Genomic DNA, 21772 nt, shown 5'->3' with positions numbered 1-21772 from the left:
CTGTGTGTAAACGTGACGGGTGTATTTTCACCCACCTAACTTTTAGGATATACAGCAACCTTGTTGCAACAACTCCTGTACTAAGTTACAACACAAGAGCCCTATTGTGTATGGTTATCAGTAGCGGTTTCAGACTGTGCTGCATTGCAATAACCTGCTGCACAGGTTTGTGTATTCGTATATGTGTTTTTGTTTTGTCTATATGTTTGTCTAGTATATTTTAAAGAGTTTACATTAAAAGCTACATTTTAATATTTGTAACATTTTCATAAACAGGACTCGGAGACAGCCCCGTTCATAGGGACTGTAGCTCTGTTCTCCTGAACCTTGTTATCTAGTATTTTTCAGCCGGTTACTTTTCTTATTTCTGGGCCACACATAGGCAAGTGGTCTGTGAGGTTCATCCCTATTTCTAGATATGTGATATTCTTATCTCTGTCAAAATCTTAACAATCCAAGAGTGCCCCAACAAAGAGAGAGTCTTTTTTCTTCCTTTTCTAGTAACCCATTTACTCTCCAGGGCGCACCTCCACCCGAATAATTGTCAAAAACAGGGAGACTAACTATCCCCTTTAATTATTATCGACTGTGGACCTTCTCATTTCCTCTCATAAATAAATAAATAAATTGTTATCTCCTGTGCACCGGTCACCCTCCCCCTTCCCTTTTCCCTTCAAGTATTACTGTTATGTTGTTCTATCACTTTTACAAGCTGGTGACTAGTAGGTAATAAATGTCCTAGTCATTTTTCCAGCAGTGAGCAAGACTCTTAAAGAAAAGAAAAAAAGAAGTGACGTTTCTCCAAACAGAGCATCACAATGGGAAAGCCCATGCATTACAAAAGCAAGTATTTCCTCTAGATCTAGGAAGGCAGTTATGATTAATGGTGAAGGACAGCTATGGCTTCCTGGTTCATGTTACCCGACTCTGCCCTCTGTCATCCCCCCTCATTCTAACCATACCACACTATTGGCAGCTGCACAGAAATTCCTGTTGCCAATGACAACTTTATTAGAAAGTGCGGCTGCCTTACAGTAATCACATATGGGAAAGTTTGCAGAATTCTTGCCATTTTTTTCCCATTAAATTCAAACAATTTTGGTATTTCCTCATCTTTGCGGGCAGCGCTTATGCCATTTACGTTAGCCGCTTTCAGAATAGCCTCATCGTCCCCTCGCAGGCTCGTTTCGTCCACCACAATTTTACTAAAGGTAATAGATGGTGGCGTGGACACAGGAGGGTGTTGTGGAACGCAAAGATTCCTACGCAAATTCTTCAAGGTAAGCGGTGGCTGCAAAGATTAGGAAGTACCACAATGTTGTATGGTTATAGAATAAAAAATTATGTATATAGTGTACTCAGATTTACAGGTAATTCAATATCCACAAATGTGAAGATGTGGATTGTATAGACTATAGTACCCCCCTATTTCCAAATAAGGCATCAAGTGTTCTATTAAAAAAAATATTATTTATTACATTATATAAATAGAATTGGATTTCAAGTAAAACATTTTGAACTTCTGATAAAACTGAAAAACATCACGACAAACGTGATAATTAAAAATTTAAAATATGAAAATAGAAATAAAAGTATGGGCAAGTGAATTGTAACAAAGGGACCTTAGAAACAAAGAATGTGACAGCAGATAAGAACCATTTGGCCCATCTAGTCTGTCCTTTTTTTTAACCATATTTTTACCTTAACGCCTATTTGATCCTTATATTAATGTAAGGATATCCTTAGGTCCATTCCCATGCATGTTTAAATTGTTCCTACCTCCCCAGCTTCTTCTTTTGCCAAGTTGGGACAAATGCATGTGCCCAAAATGAGGGGGCATTGCCTTCCGACCAGGGGGTGTGCCCTCATGACAAGGTGCATGGCTTACAACTTGGGGCGCTTTAGGAGCAGCTGGCCATGCCCCCATCCCATACTTCAGTGAATAGACACTGTGCACAAGCACACAGCTTCTATTCACAGCTGTGGCAGGAGGGAATTCTGACTGCCCCCACCCCCCTCTATGGGACACTACCAGCCCTGGGTGGAACGCGGGACAGGCACAATAAATAGTGTCCCGCAGTAATCAAGACAATTCAGAGGTATTATTTACAGTTTATTATAGGTATGAGTATGAATTATTCTAATGTCTTAGACCAGGACTTGACAATTTTTTTTAAATCTAGGAGCCAGGATGAAAGTGTAGGAGCTACAGGTGCCCATGCACACCATGCGTTTTTATTTAGATCGCATCTAGTTCAAAATGTTTGTGATGTGCTACAGCAGCGTGCATTATGCACTAGATGCGATGAGATCTAGTTCAATCCACATACTTTTTGTAACGTGCGATGCATGGGAGCACGCAACACGGTACAAAATGTACCATGTATGTGTATGAGCATCATGACTCACACACAAATAAAAGCAAGAGGGGGGGGGGGGGGATTGGCCACCGCCATTACAGGTCCTGCACTGCTGAGAGGGTTTGAGGTGATTGGGCAACAGAAGAGAGAAACAGGGGTCAGGTGGAAGAGGAGGGGGGGGGGGGGATGAAGGCAACCTTTTTACCAGTGGGCCAAAACTTGCAAAAATCCTCAAACTGAGCAAGAAGAGCAGTGGGTTGGGCACAGCTTCCCACTCTGCCGCTGGTCCGTTAGGAAACAGGGGTAGGCTGTCTGCCTCTGACTTCCTGCAGGAGGGGGAGGTCAGGCACCACTGCCCGCGCTGCCACCGACTTCCAGCAGGAGGGAGAGAGGTGGAGGGGTCGGGCGACTTCCAGCAGGAAGGGGGGGGGGGGGGGTGTCAGTAAACGTTGCCCGCGGTGCCACTGGTGCATAAGAAGGGGGCAACGGAGGTTGAACACCACTGCCCGTGCTGCCGCTGGCCTGCCCACGACCAGATTCTACTTCTGGGAGACCTGCCCATTATTTGTCGAGCACTGACTTAAGGTGGCCATACACACGCAGATTTATCTTCAGATCTGGCTGGTTGGAACAAAAACCTGGTTATGGATGAGAGCAAATGACAGTTGACCATTCGCTTAGAAAACTGACAAACTGTGACTCATCCATAACCATGTTTTTGTTCCAACCAGCCAGATCTGAAGATAAATCTTACTAGTGTATGGGCACCATTAGACTGTATCATTCCTGATGAGAGGCTATATTCCACTTGTCCACTCCCCTTTCTGTGAAGTAATTTTTTCTCCGATTTTATATTAACCCACCTCCCTCGAGTTTCAGTGCATGTCCTCGTGCTCTAATATTTTTCTTTATTTAGTTCTAGAACAGTGAGCTTAGAGCACGTTTCACAGGTCACAGTCTGCTTCCTCAGGGAAGGAGATGTGGAATGCGATCTGAGAGGTTTATTTAGGAGATGCAGGGTGAGTTAATGATTAATCACAATGTGGTTGTACTAAAATAAAGGAAATAGTAGTTCAATATACTGTAATAATGTCTAAAGAAAAGTGAAGGGAAAATATGTAAATAAATTAGTGTATCAATTGTTAAAATGTGAATAGATCAGGTATCTAAACCTATCATCATCCGATTCTGGCGGAAGTAATGTGTACAGGTCAGTTTCAGAGGTGACTGGGCCAGAAGTGATATGTGCTGGTAAGGAACGTTCCACAGTGGTGTTTAGGAACAGCACTGACACTAGTTTAATTTCCCAAAATAAGCTGTAATCAGCCCCTATACAGTTTTTAATTTTTAGGAACTACTAGAAACTTGTAAGTCTAAAATTTACATGCAACTGTATATTGTATAACTATATTGTTATTCTCTATGTTCTGTTTTTAGTATATAGGAGCACTAGTAATATTTTGTTCTACAGGTATATAAACCCTTCTGATCTGATGTCTGCAGGTTAGAATAGGTGTCCACAGGGTGCTGGGTGAGTTCAGTACAAGAGAATGTCTGTATAACAAAGTGAACCCAGCCGGCTGAGTTCACCGATTTTATCCCATTGTATTCCTTTTATCCACCAAGATCCACACAAATGGAATTCCAGAAATTATTGCTGAACACTGAGCATTGAAGAAGCTTTAAAAACATTTGGGCCCGTTTTGCAGAGAATGGCCATGGATTGTCAAGATCACGGCCGTTTCCGCAGACACGCCCCCTTTTCATCGTCCAGCGGGCGGAACATTGAATCCCACCTGCCAAATACCAGGCGAGCCGTGGTACCCATACAACACCTTACAAATTTAACAGTTTCAGAAGGGTTAGAACTGATTATACATGCTGAGATCACTATCAACTTTCACACAGTCTATACAGCAGACTCAAAGAGTTGGCGGGGCAGAGGATAGTTCTTAAATTGGGGGAACTACAGACATATGGGTAAGGTAAAGTGTCACTGTGAAATCTCTATTTGCATGGGGGGGGGGGGGGGGGCAGGGCCGGTGCAAGGCATCCTGGGGGGGGGCTGTTTCTGGGCGCAGGGGGGGTGGTGCTGCTGCCTTTATCCAGCTTCAGGGGACGTGCTATCCACTGCCTTTATCCAGCTTCAGGGGACGTGCTATCCACTGCCACCACTAACCTGCGCCATTGGGGGGGGGGGGGGGTAATAGCGGCTGCTACAAACGCTAATCTGTGAAGGGAAGGGGGGGGGGGGGAGTTCAAGCCGCGGAGGGGGTGCAAGTAGTGTGAGGGAGCTTACCCTGGCCTTCACCGTCCGACTGGGATGGAAAATGGTCAGGCGGGCGGCTACGTCCTTCATGCGCCTCATAGTGGGCGGCAGCTTCAATCCTGCAGCATGCAGCACTGCCCTCCAGTGGCCATTGCTCATAGGCAAATGCCTAAAGCTGCCTAGTGGTGGGGTTCCGGTCCTGGGGGGACTACAATCGGAACATTTATCCACAGGGGTGATTATAACCTCTGAATGATTAGGTGGTAAATGTATTTGTGTGATTTTTGCAGTCTTATTCTGCAGAAATACACTGCATGGATCCATATGACTGGAGCATTTTATGGACCAAAGCAATTCTGAAAGGAGTATCCTGGTTCTGGAGATTATTTACAACTATGGCTCCACAAGTTACATGATTTGTAGAATACTCCCTCAGGTAATATTCATCCAGCCATCAGCACACATAGGAGAAACCAGTTGGCCACTACACATTTACACTTTGCTTAAACAATAAACAAAAATAATTTTATGCACTTATAAATAAAAACAAAGTTTATTAATCCTATTTGTTGTGTTAAGTTAACCTTGATCACAAATTGTATTAACCTATTTGGCCTGATTCTGACCTATTAGCAAGGTTGCTATTTTTGCAGATGGATACATCCATGGTGCGCTGGGTATGGGTCATTGGGTTGACCACTGTAGATCGACATGCCTTAGGTCAACACATGAAGAAGGTAGACATGGCTTTAGGTCAACAGGGTCATTAGGTCTACGCAAGCATTAGGTCAACAGTCAAAAGTTCAACATGGGTTTTTCCCATTTTTGACCTGAATGTCAACACAGTCCACAGACACAGGAAAAGTGCCCTGCTGCGCTCACCATGCTTCAGACACACTATGCTATTCTTCCTTCATGCCTAATGGATGTCGGCACAATTTAGATTTATATTTCAGTTTAAACACGCTCCACCCAAATCTAACTCTCTGCACTTGTTACATTTACCTAATCTAGAGTGGCAAGCCCGCAAGGGGACAATGGTGGTACGTAAATTCTGTGCGTAAACGGTGGCCGCAAAGATGAGGATGTACCAATGTTTTTTCCATCTGCAAAAAATTGCAACGTTGCGGACATACACATGGCAGGTGACATGTCTAAAATAAGCCAATTATTCTTTGTCATGATTAAAATGTCCCTAGATTCAATGTGATAGAGCAGTGGTTCTCAACCTCGGTCCTCAGTACTAGTGTTCCCGCTAGGCTGTTTTAGCGGGGCGCTGCGCCATGCCCAATTTTTAAAGGGCAAAATGCTCCCTGCCCTAGTAAAACAGCCTGGTATCTGCCCTGACGGTGTGCACGGGGAAACCTAGCGCCACCATAGACAGCGTTGCCTGGCACTTCCCCGGCAGCACAGCAAGTCAGCAACTTCGGCGACGGCCAGCCCGCCCCCTTTAGTGACGGCCGGGCCCGCCCCTTTAATGATGTTGGTGGCCCGGTCACACCCCTTTTGTGACGTCAAGGCCCGAGACCGCACATAACTGTGATGTCGGTGAACCCGGTCCACCCGCTGGCGCCCTGCCCGCACAAAATCCTAGTGTGAACACTAAGTACCCCCCACACAGTGCATGTTTTCCATGTCACGCAGAATCGCAAGAGAAACAATTATCGCCGCCTGTGGATCTTTTAAAATGTGTCAGCAAGTTATGAGTGCACCTATACACATGCTGGGAGACCTAGAAAACATGAACTGTGTGGGGGTCTTGAGGACAGAGGTTGAGAACCACTGTGATAGAGATAGCTGGCTGTAAGGCACAGCAACCCTTTTGTACTATTAACCTACATATGCTGGATAGTTATAAGTAATTCTGACAGAGGCCCTTATTCAGATCTGATTGTAGTACAAATTTGTTTGGAAAATGGGCAAAACCATGTGCACTGCAGGTGGGGCAGATGTAACATGTGCAGAGAGTTAAATTTGGGTGTCGTGTGTTGAAACTGAAATCTAAATTGCAGTATAAAAATAATGCAGCCAGTATTTAACCCGCACAGAAATAAAATACTCACACAAATCTAACTCTCTCTGCACATGTTACATCTGTCCCACCTGCAGTGCACATGGTTTCGCCCATTTTCCAAAACAAATTTGTACTGCGATCAGCTCTGAATAAAGGCCTATGTTCTTTTCAAAGTAATTTAGACTTGCACCCACATTGAAAGACAGATAAGCATGAAGTAGCCTTCAGAAGACAGGAATGTGGTACAGCCAGGTGCCTGGGTTGGGGAGTGTGCGGGAGCAAGACAGCTATTTTAGGGATTCAGCCTTTCCCATGTATTTCCTTATCTAAGTGACATACTGTATAGAACCTAAATGAACAAGCTGTTTTCTTGGATACTTGTGTAGTTTGCACGGTATTCTCCTGGTTCACCTCATACCTCTCCGATCGCTTCTTCTCCGTCTCCACTCCGAGCTCCTCCTCTCCTACTACCCCGCAGCCAGTCGGTGTTCCCCAAGGGTCTGTCCTTGGCCCTCTCCTCTTCTCTCTCTACACCACCTCTCTGGGCACCCTCATCAGCTCCTATGGTTTTCATTACCACCTTTATGCTGATGATACCCTAATCTATCTCTCTTCCCCCGACCTATCCCCATCACTTCTGTCCAAGGTCTCCGAATGCCTCACGGCCATCTCAGCCTGGATGACCCAACGCTTCCTGAAGCTAAACATGGCTTAAACTGAACTTCTAATCTTCCATCCCCCGAACATCCCCTCTTCTCCCACTATCTCCATCAGTATTGGTGAAACCGAGATCACCTCCACCGACCAAACACGCTGCCTCGGTGTCATCATTGACTCCTCCCTCACTTTCACCCCCCACATTCGTGCTCTCTCACAGTCTTGTCGCTTTCACCTACGCAACATCTCACGCATCAGACCATTCCTCTCCACTGACGCGACCAAAATTCTCATTCATTCTCTTGTCATCTCCCGCCTTGACTACTGCAACATCCTTCTCTCTGGGCTACCTCTCACCCGCCTCGCACCTCTCCAATCCATTCTTAACGCTGCTGCTAGGCTCATCTTCCTCTCCCGCCGCTCTACCTCCGCCTCCCCCCTCTGTCTATCTCTTCACTGGCTCCCCATTCCTTTCCGAGTTCTCTTTAAACTCCTCACCACCACCTACAAGGCTCTCTCCTCCTCCACCGCTCCTTACCTCTCTTCACTGATCTCTATCCACACTCCCTCCCGTCCTCTTCGCTCCATCACTGACCGCCGACTGACCTCTCACCTAATCACCTCCTCCCACTCCCGTGTCCAAGACTTCTCTCGCGCTGCCCCCCTGCACTGGAACAACCTCCCGCCACCCATCAGGCTTTCTGATTCCCTTACCTCCTTCAAGCGCTCCCTCAAAACCCACTTTTTTCGACTAGCCTATCCCTCCTCCTAACCTCTTTTGATCCTCCTATCCTGCCTCCGTTCCCCTCCGTTCCTACTTATCCTATTGTTTTTCGTTCGGCCACCCACCTATTTTTAGTATGTTAACTCTTATGAGTAGGGCCCTCCTTTCTCACGTACTCACCCTACCTCTTTACCTCACCTGTGCTCCTGTCCTGTTCTTCCCTTCCTCTACTTCATCTTCAGTCTCCTCGACAATTTTGACACCTACTTCTGAACTGATGCTGATTTTAGTTCTACCAGCTATACCCCTATTTATACTGTATTCTTCAACACACCCTGTACGTTACCTCGTAATTTTTTTGTTTGCTATGTACGGCGCTGCGGACACTTTGCGGCGCCTTATAAATTAACGTACTACTACTACTACTAGTTTCACAGCGGCAGGCTACACTACATTTTCAGTGTAGGCTAAGCTACGTTATCAGTGTAGCCCAACGGCTGCCTAGCCTAGTCAGTGTAGTGTCCCCGCGGCAGCCCTGCATAGTCAGTGTAGTCACCGTACTGTCCCCGCGAGCTGCAGCTCTGTCCCCGGCAAGCCTAGTGAGCGCCTCTCACACAGAGCCGGTAACCGCCAGATCCCCTGCACTGGCGGATGCCGGTAGAGAGGCGCTCCATCTGCCTGAGACGCGAGCGAGCTTGTGCATCTCAGTAATTCTTGAGGCAGGGTACAGCAACCCTGCCCATGTCCACTTCAGGGAGACTGGGTTAGGTAGCACATGTGTCTTGTGCACAAAGCAGGGTGCGGGCGCAAGTGCATCTCATGCACAATAAAGGATGCATTTACCAGTGCTCCATGTTACATACTGGCAAATGCCTGCTTTTCAAACCACCACTGTCCACACTAGCCTGAAGCATGGCGAGCATAGCGAGCCCCGGGAGGGGGCACGTTACGCATCCTCCCGACCTGTTCTTACTACACTTTCCAAGTTGGCGTGGCGTTGATTTTGGTACTTGTGTATTATTAGGGCGCCCACTAAGCAAATAGCTTAGTGCCCTATTCTGCGTAGTGAGATCGCATCGCATGAAATGCGATCGTACTAGTACATTTTTCACTGCACCCCAGGCCGCTGATCACATCGCGCCCGATGCAATTTAGCTCACCCCCACTATCCACGTCACCCTGAAGCGTGGCGAGCCCCACAAGGGGACGCGGATCGCGTCCTCCAGACCTTTTCATACCCCCACTTATCCATGTCGGCGTGGAGTTGATTATATAAAGCGCAGTGAGCTCCCCGAGGGGATGTGGATTACTTTACATGTATTCCGCTTCAGCTCGCCACACTTTATAAAATCAACTCCACGCCGATGTGGATATTGGGGGGGGGGGGGGTATGAAAAAGGTCGGGATGACGCGTTCCGCATCCTCTCGCCATGCTTTGGGGTGACCTGGATAGTGAGGGTGTGCTAAATCGCATTGCATCGATGTGGATAGTGGGGGTGTGCTAAATCGCATCGCATGCGATGCAATCCGCAGCCAGGGGTGCCGTGAAATTTAACAAGTACCATTGCATCGCATGCGATCTGTACGCAAATTGGACGCCCCGATAATACACAATACCTTGATTTTATGAACAGGGACACGGAATACACGTCATGCGCTCGCAATGCTTCAGGCTCCGTGGCTCACTGCGCTTGCCACACTTTACAAAATCAACTCCACGCTAACGTGGATAGTGGGGGTATGAACAGGTCGGGAGGACACCTAACGCATGCGCTCACCACACTTCAGGCTGACGTGGATAGTGAGGGTGTTTAACTAAGCTAACTACGTAAATTCCAGCTAGCCGTGAGCGTACGGACTACACTGGCTGCGGGAACACGATGCTGATTCTGACAGGGACGCTGCGCTGACTACGTAACTGACGTTGCGAAACTACACAAGTACCTTTTCTTGTTATAAAAACATATACCAAAAAGGCGTTCAGTTCAATTTGCTCTAGGCACAAACTGGTGTTAGTGTCATCACTGAACTCCCAGTCGACTGGAAAGGATTTTTATCGGACAACTGAAGGAGTTATTTAAGGTAATCATATCTCCATCAAATTGTGGTGCGTGAAGAAGAAATTTTCTTTATGCTGCTCAGCTGGCACTGCAGTACAATGTACATAAAGTAATGGTTCCATCAGTTGGCACAGACTTCTGTCACCTTAAGAACCTTACCCCCACATTACATTGGGACTGGTGATCGCGAACAAGCATGGAATAAATTGAGCCTTAATTTTATGAAGCATTGCTTTTCAAAATTTCTTGTCACATAATTTATACTTGGTTTATATAACAAATAATGAGCAAAACTTGCATAACCCCTTCAAGTGTGGTGTGGTCTATATGCATGGACCGCAACATTATACTTTATTATTATTATTCTACACCATGTTCGGTATTTTCACTTTATATGACAAATGTAGACATTTTAAAGATAAACTTCATCCCCATTCCCGGCCTATCCACTAGTTAAATCAAATATCGGTCTGTTGGCATGCTGGGTAATATAGTCCCACATCAGCTCCGGAGACACAGGCTGTGCAAGACTGGAACGAGGGCATGATTCCCAGTTACTCCCTTGATTTGCACCCTAGCTCTGTGGGCCCCGGCACCTGAAAAGGTCTTTGTCCAGCGGTTCCAGATTCAGGACACTAGTTACCAGCACGCTCCTCAGATCCTGCGGATTCTGATCTTCTGGTTCCGGCAGGTCCTCCGGTTGCAAGGAAGCCGCCATCTTCCCTGTCACGTGATTTAGGTGAAGTCACATGACGACCTTTGGCCGCCAACAAACAGCGCCAGCGAAGGGAAACTTAAAACCAATGGAGCGCTTAACCCCCTCCCACAACCGAGCGACGTACATAGGCAGGAAGTGACGCACTGACAACGCCGCGCTTGTCACGATGTGATTGGCTGTACAGCGTTGCCGCTCCTGTCAATCTATTGCCTTGGCCGCCGCAGTTTTATATCCCTAGTGTTTCTGGGCGGGAATTAAAGTCTGATCTCGGATTGGTCCATGTTACTGTTGTGTATTGCGAGTAGAAGGCCACCGATTGGTTAAATTTGTTCCTTCCTTCTCAAATATGTAATTGATTGGTCAAATATTGGTGGGTGTGATGTACCTGCGTGTATAAGTAGTGTGTGAGCAAAGTGCCATTATTGTCTTGTGACCGGGTGTTGGGTAATTCGTGTGCCTTTAGATCCTATACAGCAATGCATCAGTCCTCTAGATAGGGTAAATATTGGTTTGTTCTTCCCAGAGCCACAGGTTCGTCCCAGGGGGGGTGCATATAACAGACTGACTGGTTCTTACAGAGAAGAAAGACCCGAGCAGGAGAGGCCATCCCAGAGGATATAAAGAGGTCATTCATAATGGCCATGCCAGAAGATAAAAACCAAATAGCTGCAGAGAGTTCCATATAAGGGACATATCTGATCTCATTACTATAAGCCAGGGACTCTCCAGGTGCACACTGCCAGAGCAAAGAGAAATACAAGTAATGGCTTGGAAAACTGCATAACATTGCTTAGCTACAAAAAAAATTACCAGGTTGATCCACTTGAGTAGAAACTGCCGTAACTTAGGTGCCAAACACATGGTAACCTACCTAAGTAATATATGTCTCACAGCGGAAATTTCATATCACCTTTATCCGGTATATAACAACTTTTATTTCGTGGTGTTTTGCGGATGATTTTACTTGTGAGTTTTGTGGAGCAAGAGAAATCGCACACAGAGCCTGCTAACAGAGATCCTTTTTAAGAAGGCAAGAGTTGAATAACCATGCAGTGTGGCACCTGCTTTATCAACTATGAGGATTTTAAGGAGTGCTTTAGAACCTACAAAAAGGAAACCAAATCAAGCTACAGCATTGAAAACAGCACTACTGTAGAGTACTACAACAGCAGGTGTTGCACCAATATCCGCGAGGACATAATGTAAGGATCTGCAATTTATAAGTTATATGCCTAGACTGATATAAGGCTATCTGTCCTGATTTAAAAAAAGTGTATGTGTTGGGGCATTATAGGTAAAGAAATGGCTTCCTAGTAGTTAAAATGAGAAAATTAGTTTTTAGCCTGCTGTTTATATAAGTTACGTAAAAGTTCTCAATATTACTGTATGTATGTGTGTATGAATACATAATTATCACATGTATGAAAAAAGACTAGAACATTAGGGCCGGATGTAGTGATGTCTGAGTTGGCTGGAGGTGCGGATTTCCAGCCGAACTCGGTCGGGTTTTCTTTTTTTGTTTTATTGTTTTCAAGGGGCAATAAGTTTTAAGACATGGTTTTACATTGTAAATGGTAGCCTCTTAAAAACACAAACATCAGTGTTTGGCTGGGATGCCACACCTCCAGCTAACATTTGCGTCATTACATCCGGCCCATAGAATTTGTCAAATCTCATCAGTAATGATACATGAGACCCCTTTCAGACATAACAGCAAATTACCAGGTGAAGCAGTTCTACCTGGTAATTTGTATAGTGTGAAAGGGTCATCTGGGGTCTTAAATCCTGGGTCACGACCCTGCTCTTTACCAGGGTCATCTACCTGGGATTCGTGACCCAGGTAGCCCCTTTCACACTAACCAAATTACTTGTGTTTTCAGCAAATTAGTGGGTTGACTGTTTATAACCCGGTAATTTGCTGCTATAAGCAGTATTCAATGCCGGCCGGCAAGGGGGTCTGTACGTAAAGGATGGCTTTTCCTCGCGGAAACAAGCCACCCTCACCATCAAACCCCGTCGCCGTATTTAACGTAAGGTGGAAATCCTCGCCATGGCTCCCCTTAAACAGCGAGGTTCGCGGCAAATGCAGGGAGTCCGCTGTATTCTGTGGTGAGCCCCACCTTTTTAATGGCAATACCCACCGTTCCACCTCGTGAAGGGGAAGGGGAGGTAGTTGAATACTCTGATGGCGAGCTATCGGCACTGCTCACCGTCAGAGCATTGAATACCCCTCTGTGGGAAGGGGGTCAGCCTGCACCTGGCAAAATGACCAGCACTCAAAATGCCAGGTAATTGCCGGGTTGCACACCTGGTCTGAAAGGGGTATTAATGAACATTTGCATATTGCTGTCATGATATTACATAGCTCTCCAATAAATTAACTTATATTTCCTTACTTTAAATGTGTTTATTTTCAGTGTAAAGTATGAATTCATTTTTATCATGATTGCTTTATAAATTCTTTTTGTACTGCTTTTTTACAACTAGAAACTTCCTCAATAGTTAATTTCCTTCTCAAAGTGAGAAAATTGTAACCCACGCTGACAAACATGCTGTCATGGAAACGGCCTGTGCTTATGTAGTGTTCATTCTAGCACCCGCTATCTTTAAAACCCCATGCAGTTTCTCTTCCCTGCCTGAGGTGTCGCTGTCTGCTGTAGTGCTTCTGGCACAATGTGGTCTGTATATCAGCACTTATATGCAAACTAGTGCTAGAAACGCCACAGCAGACAGTGACACCCCAGGCAGGGAAGAAGAACTGCATGGGTTTTCAAAGATGACGAGTGCTAGAATGAACACTACTTATATAGCTACCGCCAAAAATATTCTCCTACCTTTATATTCTCTGTCTATACCCTGCTTTGCTTTCATATATGAAGTTGCACTTAATGGTTTCTAATTTCTGCTTTCCAGCTTCACTCGGGTAAAGTTTTGTTGTTCCAAGCTACAAGGAAATAATGGCAAAAGAAAGACTCAGGAGAACATCTGCCCAGCCTACTTCCTTCTGCAGTATGATTTGAAACTTGATCGACTAGTGGTTAAAGAAGAATGCACCACCCACATCCACTCTGAAAAGGAACAGTCTTCACTCACTGCTCCACCTGTAAACACTGTTTCCAATAACTTTGATGTCCCATCAAAAAAGATTTGTGAAGAAAGACCTTCTCCATCCCCAGAAAAAGATGATCAGGGAAATTTGTATCAAGATTCCCCGTGTCCTTCAAAGATGGGCTTGACTTTGTATGTGCAAGATACTGCTGAAAATCCAAGCCACGATAAGTCTCCCGCTTCTACAAACACGATTGCGCAGGACCTACCCGTAGAAGCAGTTGCACGACTGGGAAATTTGATTATAGACTTTCAGACCAGAGATGTTGGCTCAAAATCATCTTTAATTATTAACTGTCAACAAAAACTGGATCAGCTATGCTTTCAAACCGGTAAAATGGGTAGCTTATTTGTGAAGTTCCCAGAGAGCCTTTTAATACACAAGGTTGCCTGCAAACATGGCTACATTCTGTATTATTTCCTAGTGGAAAACAAAGAGCGGATAGGCAAAGTAGTCAACTTTTCTTTTGTCAAGGAAGATAATGAAAGGAACATATCTAAATTGTTTGAAATGTTTAAAGACTACAACCCAGATTGGGCAAAAGTGAAAATCATCTATATTGATATATCTTTTAGACATGTAGATATCCTAAAAGAGGCATTTCCGTCAGCCCAGACCTTATTATCAGTGTATCACACAGTGCGTCTTATTGAAAAAAAAACGAAGGGCACCTCCGGCTTCAAGGCATGGCTCCATAAATGGATAGATGATGCAATTTACCAGACAACTCCTGCGAAGCTGAACTTTTTGGCAGAAAAACTGCAGCACAAGTTGGACAAAGAGTTGTATGCCAAGTTGTCTACGAACTGGTTCTCATGTGAGCTGCTGTGGTACATGCATGTGAAAAAAGGCTTGCATGCTTGTAACACTTACATGGATAGTTTGGGATTAGTGACTGATACAATCTCGAGCCTCCTTTCAAAGCAGAGCTCCATGGAAACAACAATCCAACAGTTTATTGAATATGCAGACTGTTTCGACAGCAAAGGTCTAGAGAACCAGAAAGATGGCTCTTTAGGATTTTCAAGGCATACACCTAAAGTCCCACGCAAGAAAAACAAAGGAAAGCCAAAGCAAATTTTACCTGTGTGTTTACCTATTTCACAAATGGGCAAATTTAAAATTGTCAAGGCTAAAGACACATGGAAGCCATGTCAATCATTGGAAAGTTCACCAGCAAGTCTAGATAAGGCCAGAAATACACTGACTTTCAACCATAAGGTTCCTAGCAGACCCCTAAAACAATCCGATATGTTACTCTCTCTGAGAGAGCATTGCAATGACCTTGGGTTCCAGCTCTGTTTAAAAGAATGGGAAGTGGTTCAGAAATCCACTCATCTCATAAATGTGCAGACTCATTTCATAGCAGTCCAGATTTTGGAAGAGTCCCATGAGGTCTCTTTTAACGGTCAATCTTGTACTTGCTATTTCAACCTATTGTATAAGCTGCCGTGTCGACACATATTAAGTATGCTTTATGCGTACAAAATGCCAGTCAAAGAGGACATGGTCTGTCTAAGCTGGCTAAAGAGATACATACAACCCATATCCGATGCCAAGGTTAGCAACACTGTACTGTTCTGTAGTCAAAGTGAGGATGAAGCCACGCAAAGGGTGAGCATGATAAAGAGTTTGGCTAAAGAACTAAGTAATCTGCTCATGCAGTGCGATGAAGCAGAACTGCAGGACAGGAGCACTACATTGCAGATGATAATGGATATGTGGCGTAATGATTCAATCCATATTAAAGATGATCTAGTGCACAAAGAACCTAATGAGCTGCCTTACCAGTGGATAAAGAAGGAGCCACTGGAAGGGGCAGACAATTCTGGGTGTTATGAGCTGTGCAGGCTGGACACTTACAGCCATGAATTGAAAGACACTTGACCTGTCTAAAATAAGATTTGTAAAGATTTGTAATAGATTTATTATTTCAGGACCTAACGCCTCGGAAAATGATTATTTATTGATTAAGAAATGTAAATTTTTGTTACAAATTAAATTTCTTTTTCTGTAATGCTGAAAATACTTGAAATAAAGTTCAGTGACTAGACTACAGGAAAGCTGTCACAATGGTCTGCCCATCCATATAATACGCATCCTCCCGACCTGTACGTACCCCCACTATCCACGTTGGCGTGGCGTTGATTTTATAAAGTGTGGCGAGCGCAGCGGATTACTTGACGTGTATTCCACATCCCTTCGCCATGCTTCGGGTTTGGTGGCTTGCTGCGATCGTCACAATTTATAAAATCAACTCTGCGCTGAAGTGGATAGTGGGGGTATGAACAGGTCGGGAGGACGCGTACCGCGTCCCCTCGCAGGGCACGCTACACTCACCACGCTTCGGGCAGACGTGGATAGTGGGGGTGTTTCAGGAACACATTCACACCTGTCATGTCAGGCAGGTTAAAATGGTCAATGGTTCCCACACAATGTAATAAGCGCTGACTGACTACGCTAACTGCGTAACGCTGACTGACTATGATAACTACGTAAGCTCCGGCTAGCCGCGAATGGACGGGAACACTATGCTGATACTGACAGGGACGCTGGCTGCGGGAACACTACACTGATTCTGACAGAGACGCTACGCTGACTACGTAACTGCCGCCGTGATACTACACAAGTACCTAAACATTTCTACTTTGATGTTACTTATTGTCCGGGCCGCCGACAGGGGGTACTATGGGTACAACTGTCCCAAGCCTATCCGCTCTGACAGAGTGTAGGGCCCAGGCAGCAGCCCGCCAACACCCCCAGCCACCCCTTGCCCACGGGTCAGCCGGCTGCCATCCCCCACTTCACAGCGACGGGCCGTGGGTCCTCCACAACCCGCTTCACATACACAGCAGTCCCCAGGCCCGGGGACATACACAGGCAGTGCAGCGGGCAGCAGGAATACTGGGCGCCCGCAGTGTAAGTCACGCGTGGTGTGATGTCATTATGTGGCTTACAGTGCGGGGGGGGGGGGGCTTGGGATTTTGTCAGACAGCAACACTAAAGGAGAATAATATATTTACTTTTTCCGTAATGTTTTATCACCAATACTGATAGTGCTCGGGGTTTGAAAACTGGGTGTGTCCGTTTCTTTAGTATGTGTCCTGAAGCCAGGGTCTCCATCTTTGGTTCATGCTGCTTTTGCACAGCTTCTACGGAGGATATTCTGACCTGATCGCACTACTGCGAATACGCATGTGTGAGGCCATTTCTACGATAAAATCCTGCTCATTTTTTTTTTTTTTTTTATCATTGGCCATAAGCAAGGTGATTGATGACCACCATTTTCTGGGAGTGTCAGGGAAAGCGCAGGGGTGCCAAGTCATTTGAGGGGAAGGTGTGTGACATTAGCTCATGGCCCGATCCATCTATTTCTGTCGCAGCCGCCGAGTAAGTCCTGGGCTACACAGTAGAAGAAATCATTTGATGGTAAATGAATTTGGGTACTTGTGGACAATCACGGCTCCCACGATGTGCATCCTATGGTAAAAAATCGCATGCAATTTGATCGCATGCGATTTTTAACAGAAATGCATTGAAATTTGTATCAAACATGTTCAATGGCCCCCAAATGTCATTTTTCAGGCTGTACCACCCCCACTATCAACGCGAACCCGAAGCGTGGCGAGCGCAGCGGTACGCGTCCTACGACCTTTTCATACCCCCACTATCCACGTCGGCGTGGAGTTGAGAATAGAAAGCGTGGCGAGCGCAGCGAGCCACCGAGCCCGAAGCGTGGCGAGCGGACACGGATACCTTCACAGGTATACGCGTCCCCTCGCGGGCTTAACAGGTGTCCGCATCCCCTCGCTGCGCTCGCCACACTTTCTATTCTCGACGTGGATAGTGGGGGAATGAAAAGGTCGTAGGACGTGTACCGCCGCCCCTCGCTGCGCTCGACACGCTTCGGGTTTGCGTTGATAGTGGGGGTGGTACAGCCTGAAAAATGACATTTGGGGGCCATTGAACATGTTTGATACAAATGTCAATGCATTTGGATGCATTTCTCTTAAAGATCGCTTGCGATGCGATTGCATGCGATTTTTGAAAAAGTGCCTAAAAACGGCAAAAATCGTATCCAATCGCATGCCACTACATATGGCATGCGATGGGAGCCGTGATAATCCACAAGTACCTAAATTTGCAGCTAATTTACAGACTTTATTATGTGAATGTATTTTTCCTTTTTTTTTTTTTATTATGCTATAAGGCCCCATTGTCTGCTTTTCTTTATACCTGCTGTTTTTGTGATGGATAAGTTTGTCACCTTACCAGTAGCTGCTAAGATGCAGAGAGCAAAAGCGGAAAGAATACAATGAAGTAATTAAGATGATTTCAAAAGCTATGTAACCTGTAATAAGTCAGAAAGCAGAAAGGTATTTCTGCCATCCTGGAATGTTATACCACGTTCAGACTGATAAGCCTAAACGAGCTGGCCTTTACCTGGCATTTAAAGTCAGGGTCATTTTTTGCTGAAAAAAAATTCGAACTATTCCAAAAAAACACGATTTTCGGAACATCCCTAATAATGAGCCTCAGTAGGGTTTTTGTTTTTATTTAGTCATATTTCACATGAATACCTCAAACTATTTTTATGCAATAGATTGTTACAGAAAAATTCAAATACATATATTAAATATTTCTCAAATACATATAGAACACCATTTGTTCTTAAGTACAGATTAATTCGTTTTCTCAGTCACACTACCATAGATGTGTCCCAGGTGACCGTGTGATATATTTAGACACACGGCTCCCTGACTCACATATGGGCGGGAGAGAGCAACCGAAAAATCGGGCGTAAAGCAAATCCAGCTGTTTCAAAAATTAGGATGAATGGGGACCTGATGGATAAATTACTTGTGGAGAAGATAGGCAAATAAATTAATAAAGAAAGAATTACTAGATAGAAATGGATATGGTTAGTGGTACAAGTTACATAACAATAATGGGAAACATATCTATACTGACACAAGTCCCATACAGAAACAAATGGTCACCAAAACTTGCTCTTATATGTATCAACCAAGATTTTTAAAGGACCACATTTAATTCTAGGGATTCATTTAACCCAGTAGGAAATAGGGAACCAAGCTTAAAAATCCAATCTATTTCCTCCTCTTTTCGAGGTTTTGACATGTTCTAATCCAGGCATGTCCAAGGTCAGGCCCGGGGGCAATTGCGGCCTGTGCTATCATTTCAAGCGGCCCGCAGCCTCCAGCTGGAAGCGGGCAGAGCATCAGATGTGGGAAGCACAGCACAGGACACTAAAGCACAGGACACTAAAGGTGGGGCCCCGGCGAGCGCGCCTTTACCTCGCTGTCTGCTGCAGTGAGAAGGTGCCGGCCGCCACAGTCAGGTGTGTTTGGCATCCTACCCCTGCTGCTGCAATCGTATATCACCCTATTCCACAATCAGAGTGACAGCAGTGTTTGGGGAGGGGGGCAGCAAGGGGGAAGCTCCTGTCCTTGCAGTGCCTGCTTTACCTCTCCTTCCTCTGGTTCACACAAGGGGCTGGGAAACATACAGAGAAGGGAGGGCGCAGAGTGGGGGACATGGATTCGGTATGTAATCCCGGCAGTCGGAATCCCAGCGCTCAAAATTCCGACGCTGGAATCCCGACCGCCGAAATTCCGACAAGGGGGTGGACGTGGAGCGCCCCCCCTTGCGGGCTCGCTGCGCTTGCCACGCAGCGGGCCCGGTGCCTCGCTACGCTCGCCACACTAATTTATTCTCTGTCGTGAACACCCACGGAGGCAGAAAGTTTCGGGAATTTGGTGGTCGGGATTCTGGATGCCAGGATTCCGACCGCCGGGAAATTGACTGCATCCCGGGGACATACAGTGAAGGAGGGTCAGGCTGGGGGACATACAGTGAATGGAGGCAGTGATGGCCATTCAGAGAAGGGGGGCAGGGGCAGGCTGGGGGACATACAGTGAATGGGGGTCATACAGTGCAATGAATGGAGGCGGATCCGATACGTAATCCCGGCGGTTGGAATCCTGACACTGGAATCCCGACCGCCGAAATCCCGACATGGGGGGGACGTGGATCGCCCCCCCTTGCGGGCTCGCTGCACTCACCACGCTTCGGGCAGACGTGGATAGTGGGGGTGTTTCAGGAACACATTCACACCTGTCATGTCAGGCAGGTTAAAATGGTCAATGGTTCCCACACAATGTAATAAGCGCTGACTGACTACGCTAACTGCGTAACGCTGACTGACTATGATAACTACGTAAGCTCCGGCTAGCCGCGAATGGACGGGAACACTATGCTGATACTGACAGGGACGCTGGCTGCGGGAACACTACACTGATTCTGACAGAGACGCTACGCTGACTACGTAACTGCCGCCGTGATACTACACAAGTACCTAAACATTTCTACTTTGATGTTACTTATTGTCCGGGCCGCCGACAGGGGGTACTATGGGTACAACTGTCCCAAGCCTATCCGCTCTGACAGAGTGTAGGGCCCAGGCAGCAGCCCGCCAACACCCCCAGCCACCGCTTGCACACGGGTCAGCCGGCTGCCATCCCCCACTTCACAGCGACGGGCCGTGGGTCCTCCACAACCCGCTTCACATACACAGCAGTCCCCAGGCCCGGGGACATACACAGGCAGTGCAGCGGGCAGCAGGAATACTGGGCGCCCGCAGTGTAAGTCACGCGTGGTGTGATGTCATTATGTGGCTTACAGTGCGGGGGGGGGGGGGGGGGGCTTGGGATTTTGTCAGACAGCAACACTAAAGGAGAATAATATATTTACTTTTTCCGTAATGTTTTATCACCAATACTGATAGTGCTCGGGGTTTGAAAACTGGGTGTGTCCGTTTCTTTAGTATGTGTCCTGAAGCCAGGGTCTCCATCTTTGGTTCATGCTGCTTTTGCACAGCTTCTACGGAGGATATTCTGACCTGATCGCACTACTGCGAATACGCATGTGTGAGGCCATTTCTACGATAAAATCCTGCTCATTTTTTTTTTTTTTTTTTTATCATTGGCCATAAGCAAGGTGATTGATGACCACCATTTTCTGGGAGTGTCAGGGAAAGTGCAGGGGTGCCAAGTCATTTGAGGGGAAGGTGTGTGACATTAGCTCATGGCCCGATCCATCTATTTCTGTCGCAGCCGCCGAGTAAGTCCTGGGCTACACAGTAGAAGAAATCATTTGATGGTAAATGAATTTGGGTACTTGTGGACAATCACGGCTCCCACGATGTGCATCCTATGGTAAAAAATCGCATGCAATTTGATCGCATGCGATTTTTAACAGAAATGCATTGAAATTTGTATCAAACATGTTCAATGGCCCCCAAATGTCATTTTTCAGGCTGTACCACCCCCACTATCAACGCGAACCCGAAGCGTGGCGAGCGCAGCGGTACGCGTCCTACGACCTTTTCATACCCCCACTATCCACGTCGGCGTGGAGTTGAGAATAGAAAGCGTGGCGAGCGCAGCGAGCCACCGAGCCCAAAGCGTGGCGAGCGGACACGGATACCTTCACAGGTATACGCGTCCCCTCGCGGGCTTAACAGGTGTCCGCATCCCCTCGCTGCGCTCGCCACACTTTCTATTCTCGACGTGGATAGTGGGGGAATGAAAAGGTCGTAGGACGTGTACTGCCGCCCCTCGCTGCGCTCGACACGCTTCGGGTTTGCGTTGATAGTGGGGGTGGTACAGCCTGAAAAATGACATTTGGGGGCCATTGAACATGTTTGATACAAATGTCAATGCATTTGGATGCATTTCTCTTAAAGATCGCTTGCGATGCGATTGCATGCGATTTTTGAAAAAGTGCCTAAAAACGGCAAAAATCGTATCCAATCGCATGCCACTACATATGGCATGCGATT

The 21772-nt window shown here is 46.2% G+C and overlaps 2 protein-coding genes across 2 annotated transcripts in view; one reads left to right on the top strand and one right to left on the bottom strand.

Moving 5' to 3' along the window:
* The window catches only part of ACOT8 (acyl-CoA thioesterase 8), a 30171-nt gene extending 19238 nt beyond the window's left edge, over positions 1 to 10933 (bottom strand). The window contains exon 1 of the mRNA XM_083147909.1: positions 10681 to 10933. Within this exon, the coding sequence (XP_083004035.1) occupies positions 10681 to 10802 (122 nt within the window). The 5' untranslated portion in view covers positions 10803 to 10933. The remainder of the gene's footprint in view (positions 1 to 10680) is intronic.
* A 73-nt stretch (positions 10934 to 11006) lies between these two features.
* On the top strand, positions 11007 to 15964 carry ZSWIM3 (zinc finger SWIM-type containing 3). Its single transcript, XM_083147903.1, has 2 exons — positions 11007 to 12004; positions 13716 to 15964. The coding sequence occupies exons 1-2, from the start codon at positions 11850 to 11852 to the stop codon at positions 15796 to 15798; spliced, it is 2238 nt and encodes a 745-aa protein (XP_083004029.1). The 5' UTR covers positions 11007 to 11849; the 3' UTR covers positions 15799 to 15964.
* Positions 15965 to 21772: the final 5808 nt, after the last annotated feature.

This window comes from Crinia signifera, chromosome 6, assembly GCF_055691185.1.
Source record: "Crinia signifera chromosome 6, ASM5569118v1, whole genome shotgun sequence".
NCBI lineage: Eukaryota > Metazoa > Chordata > Amphibia > Anura > Myobatrachidae > Crinia > Crinia signifera.
This window is presented reverse-complemented; position numbering and strand designations above follow the sequence as displayed.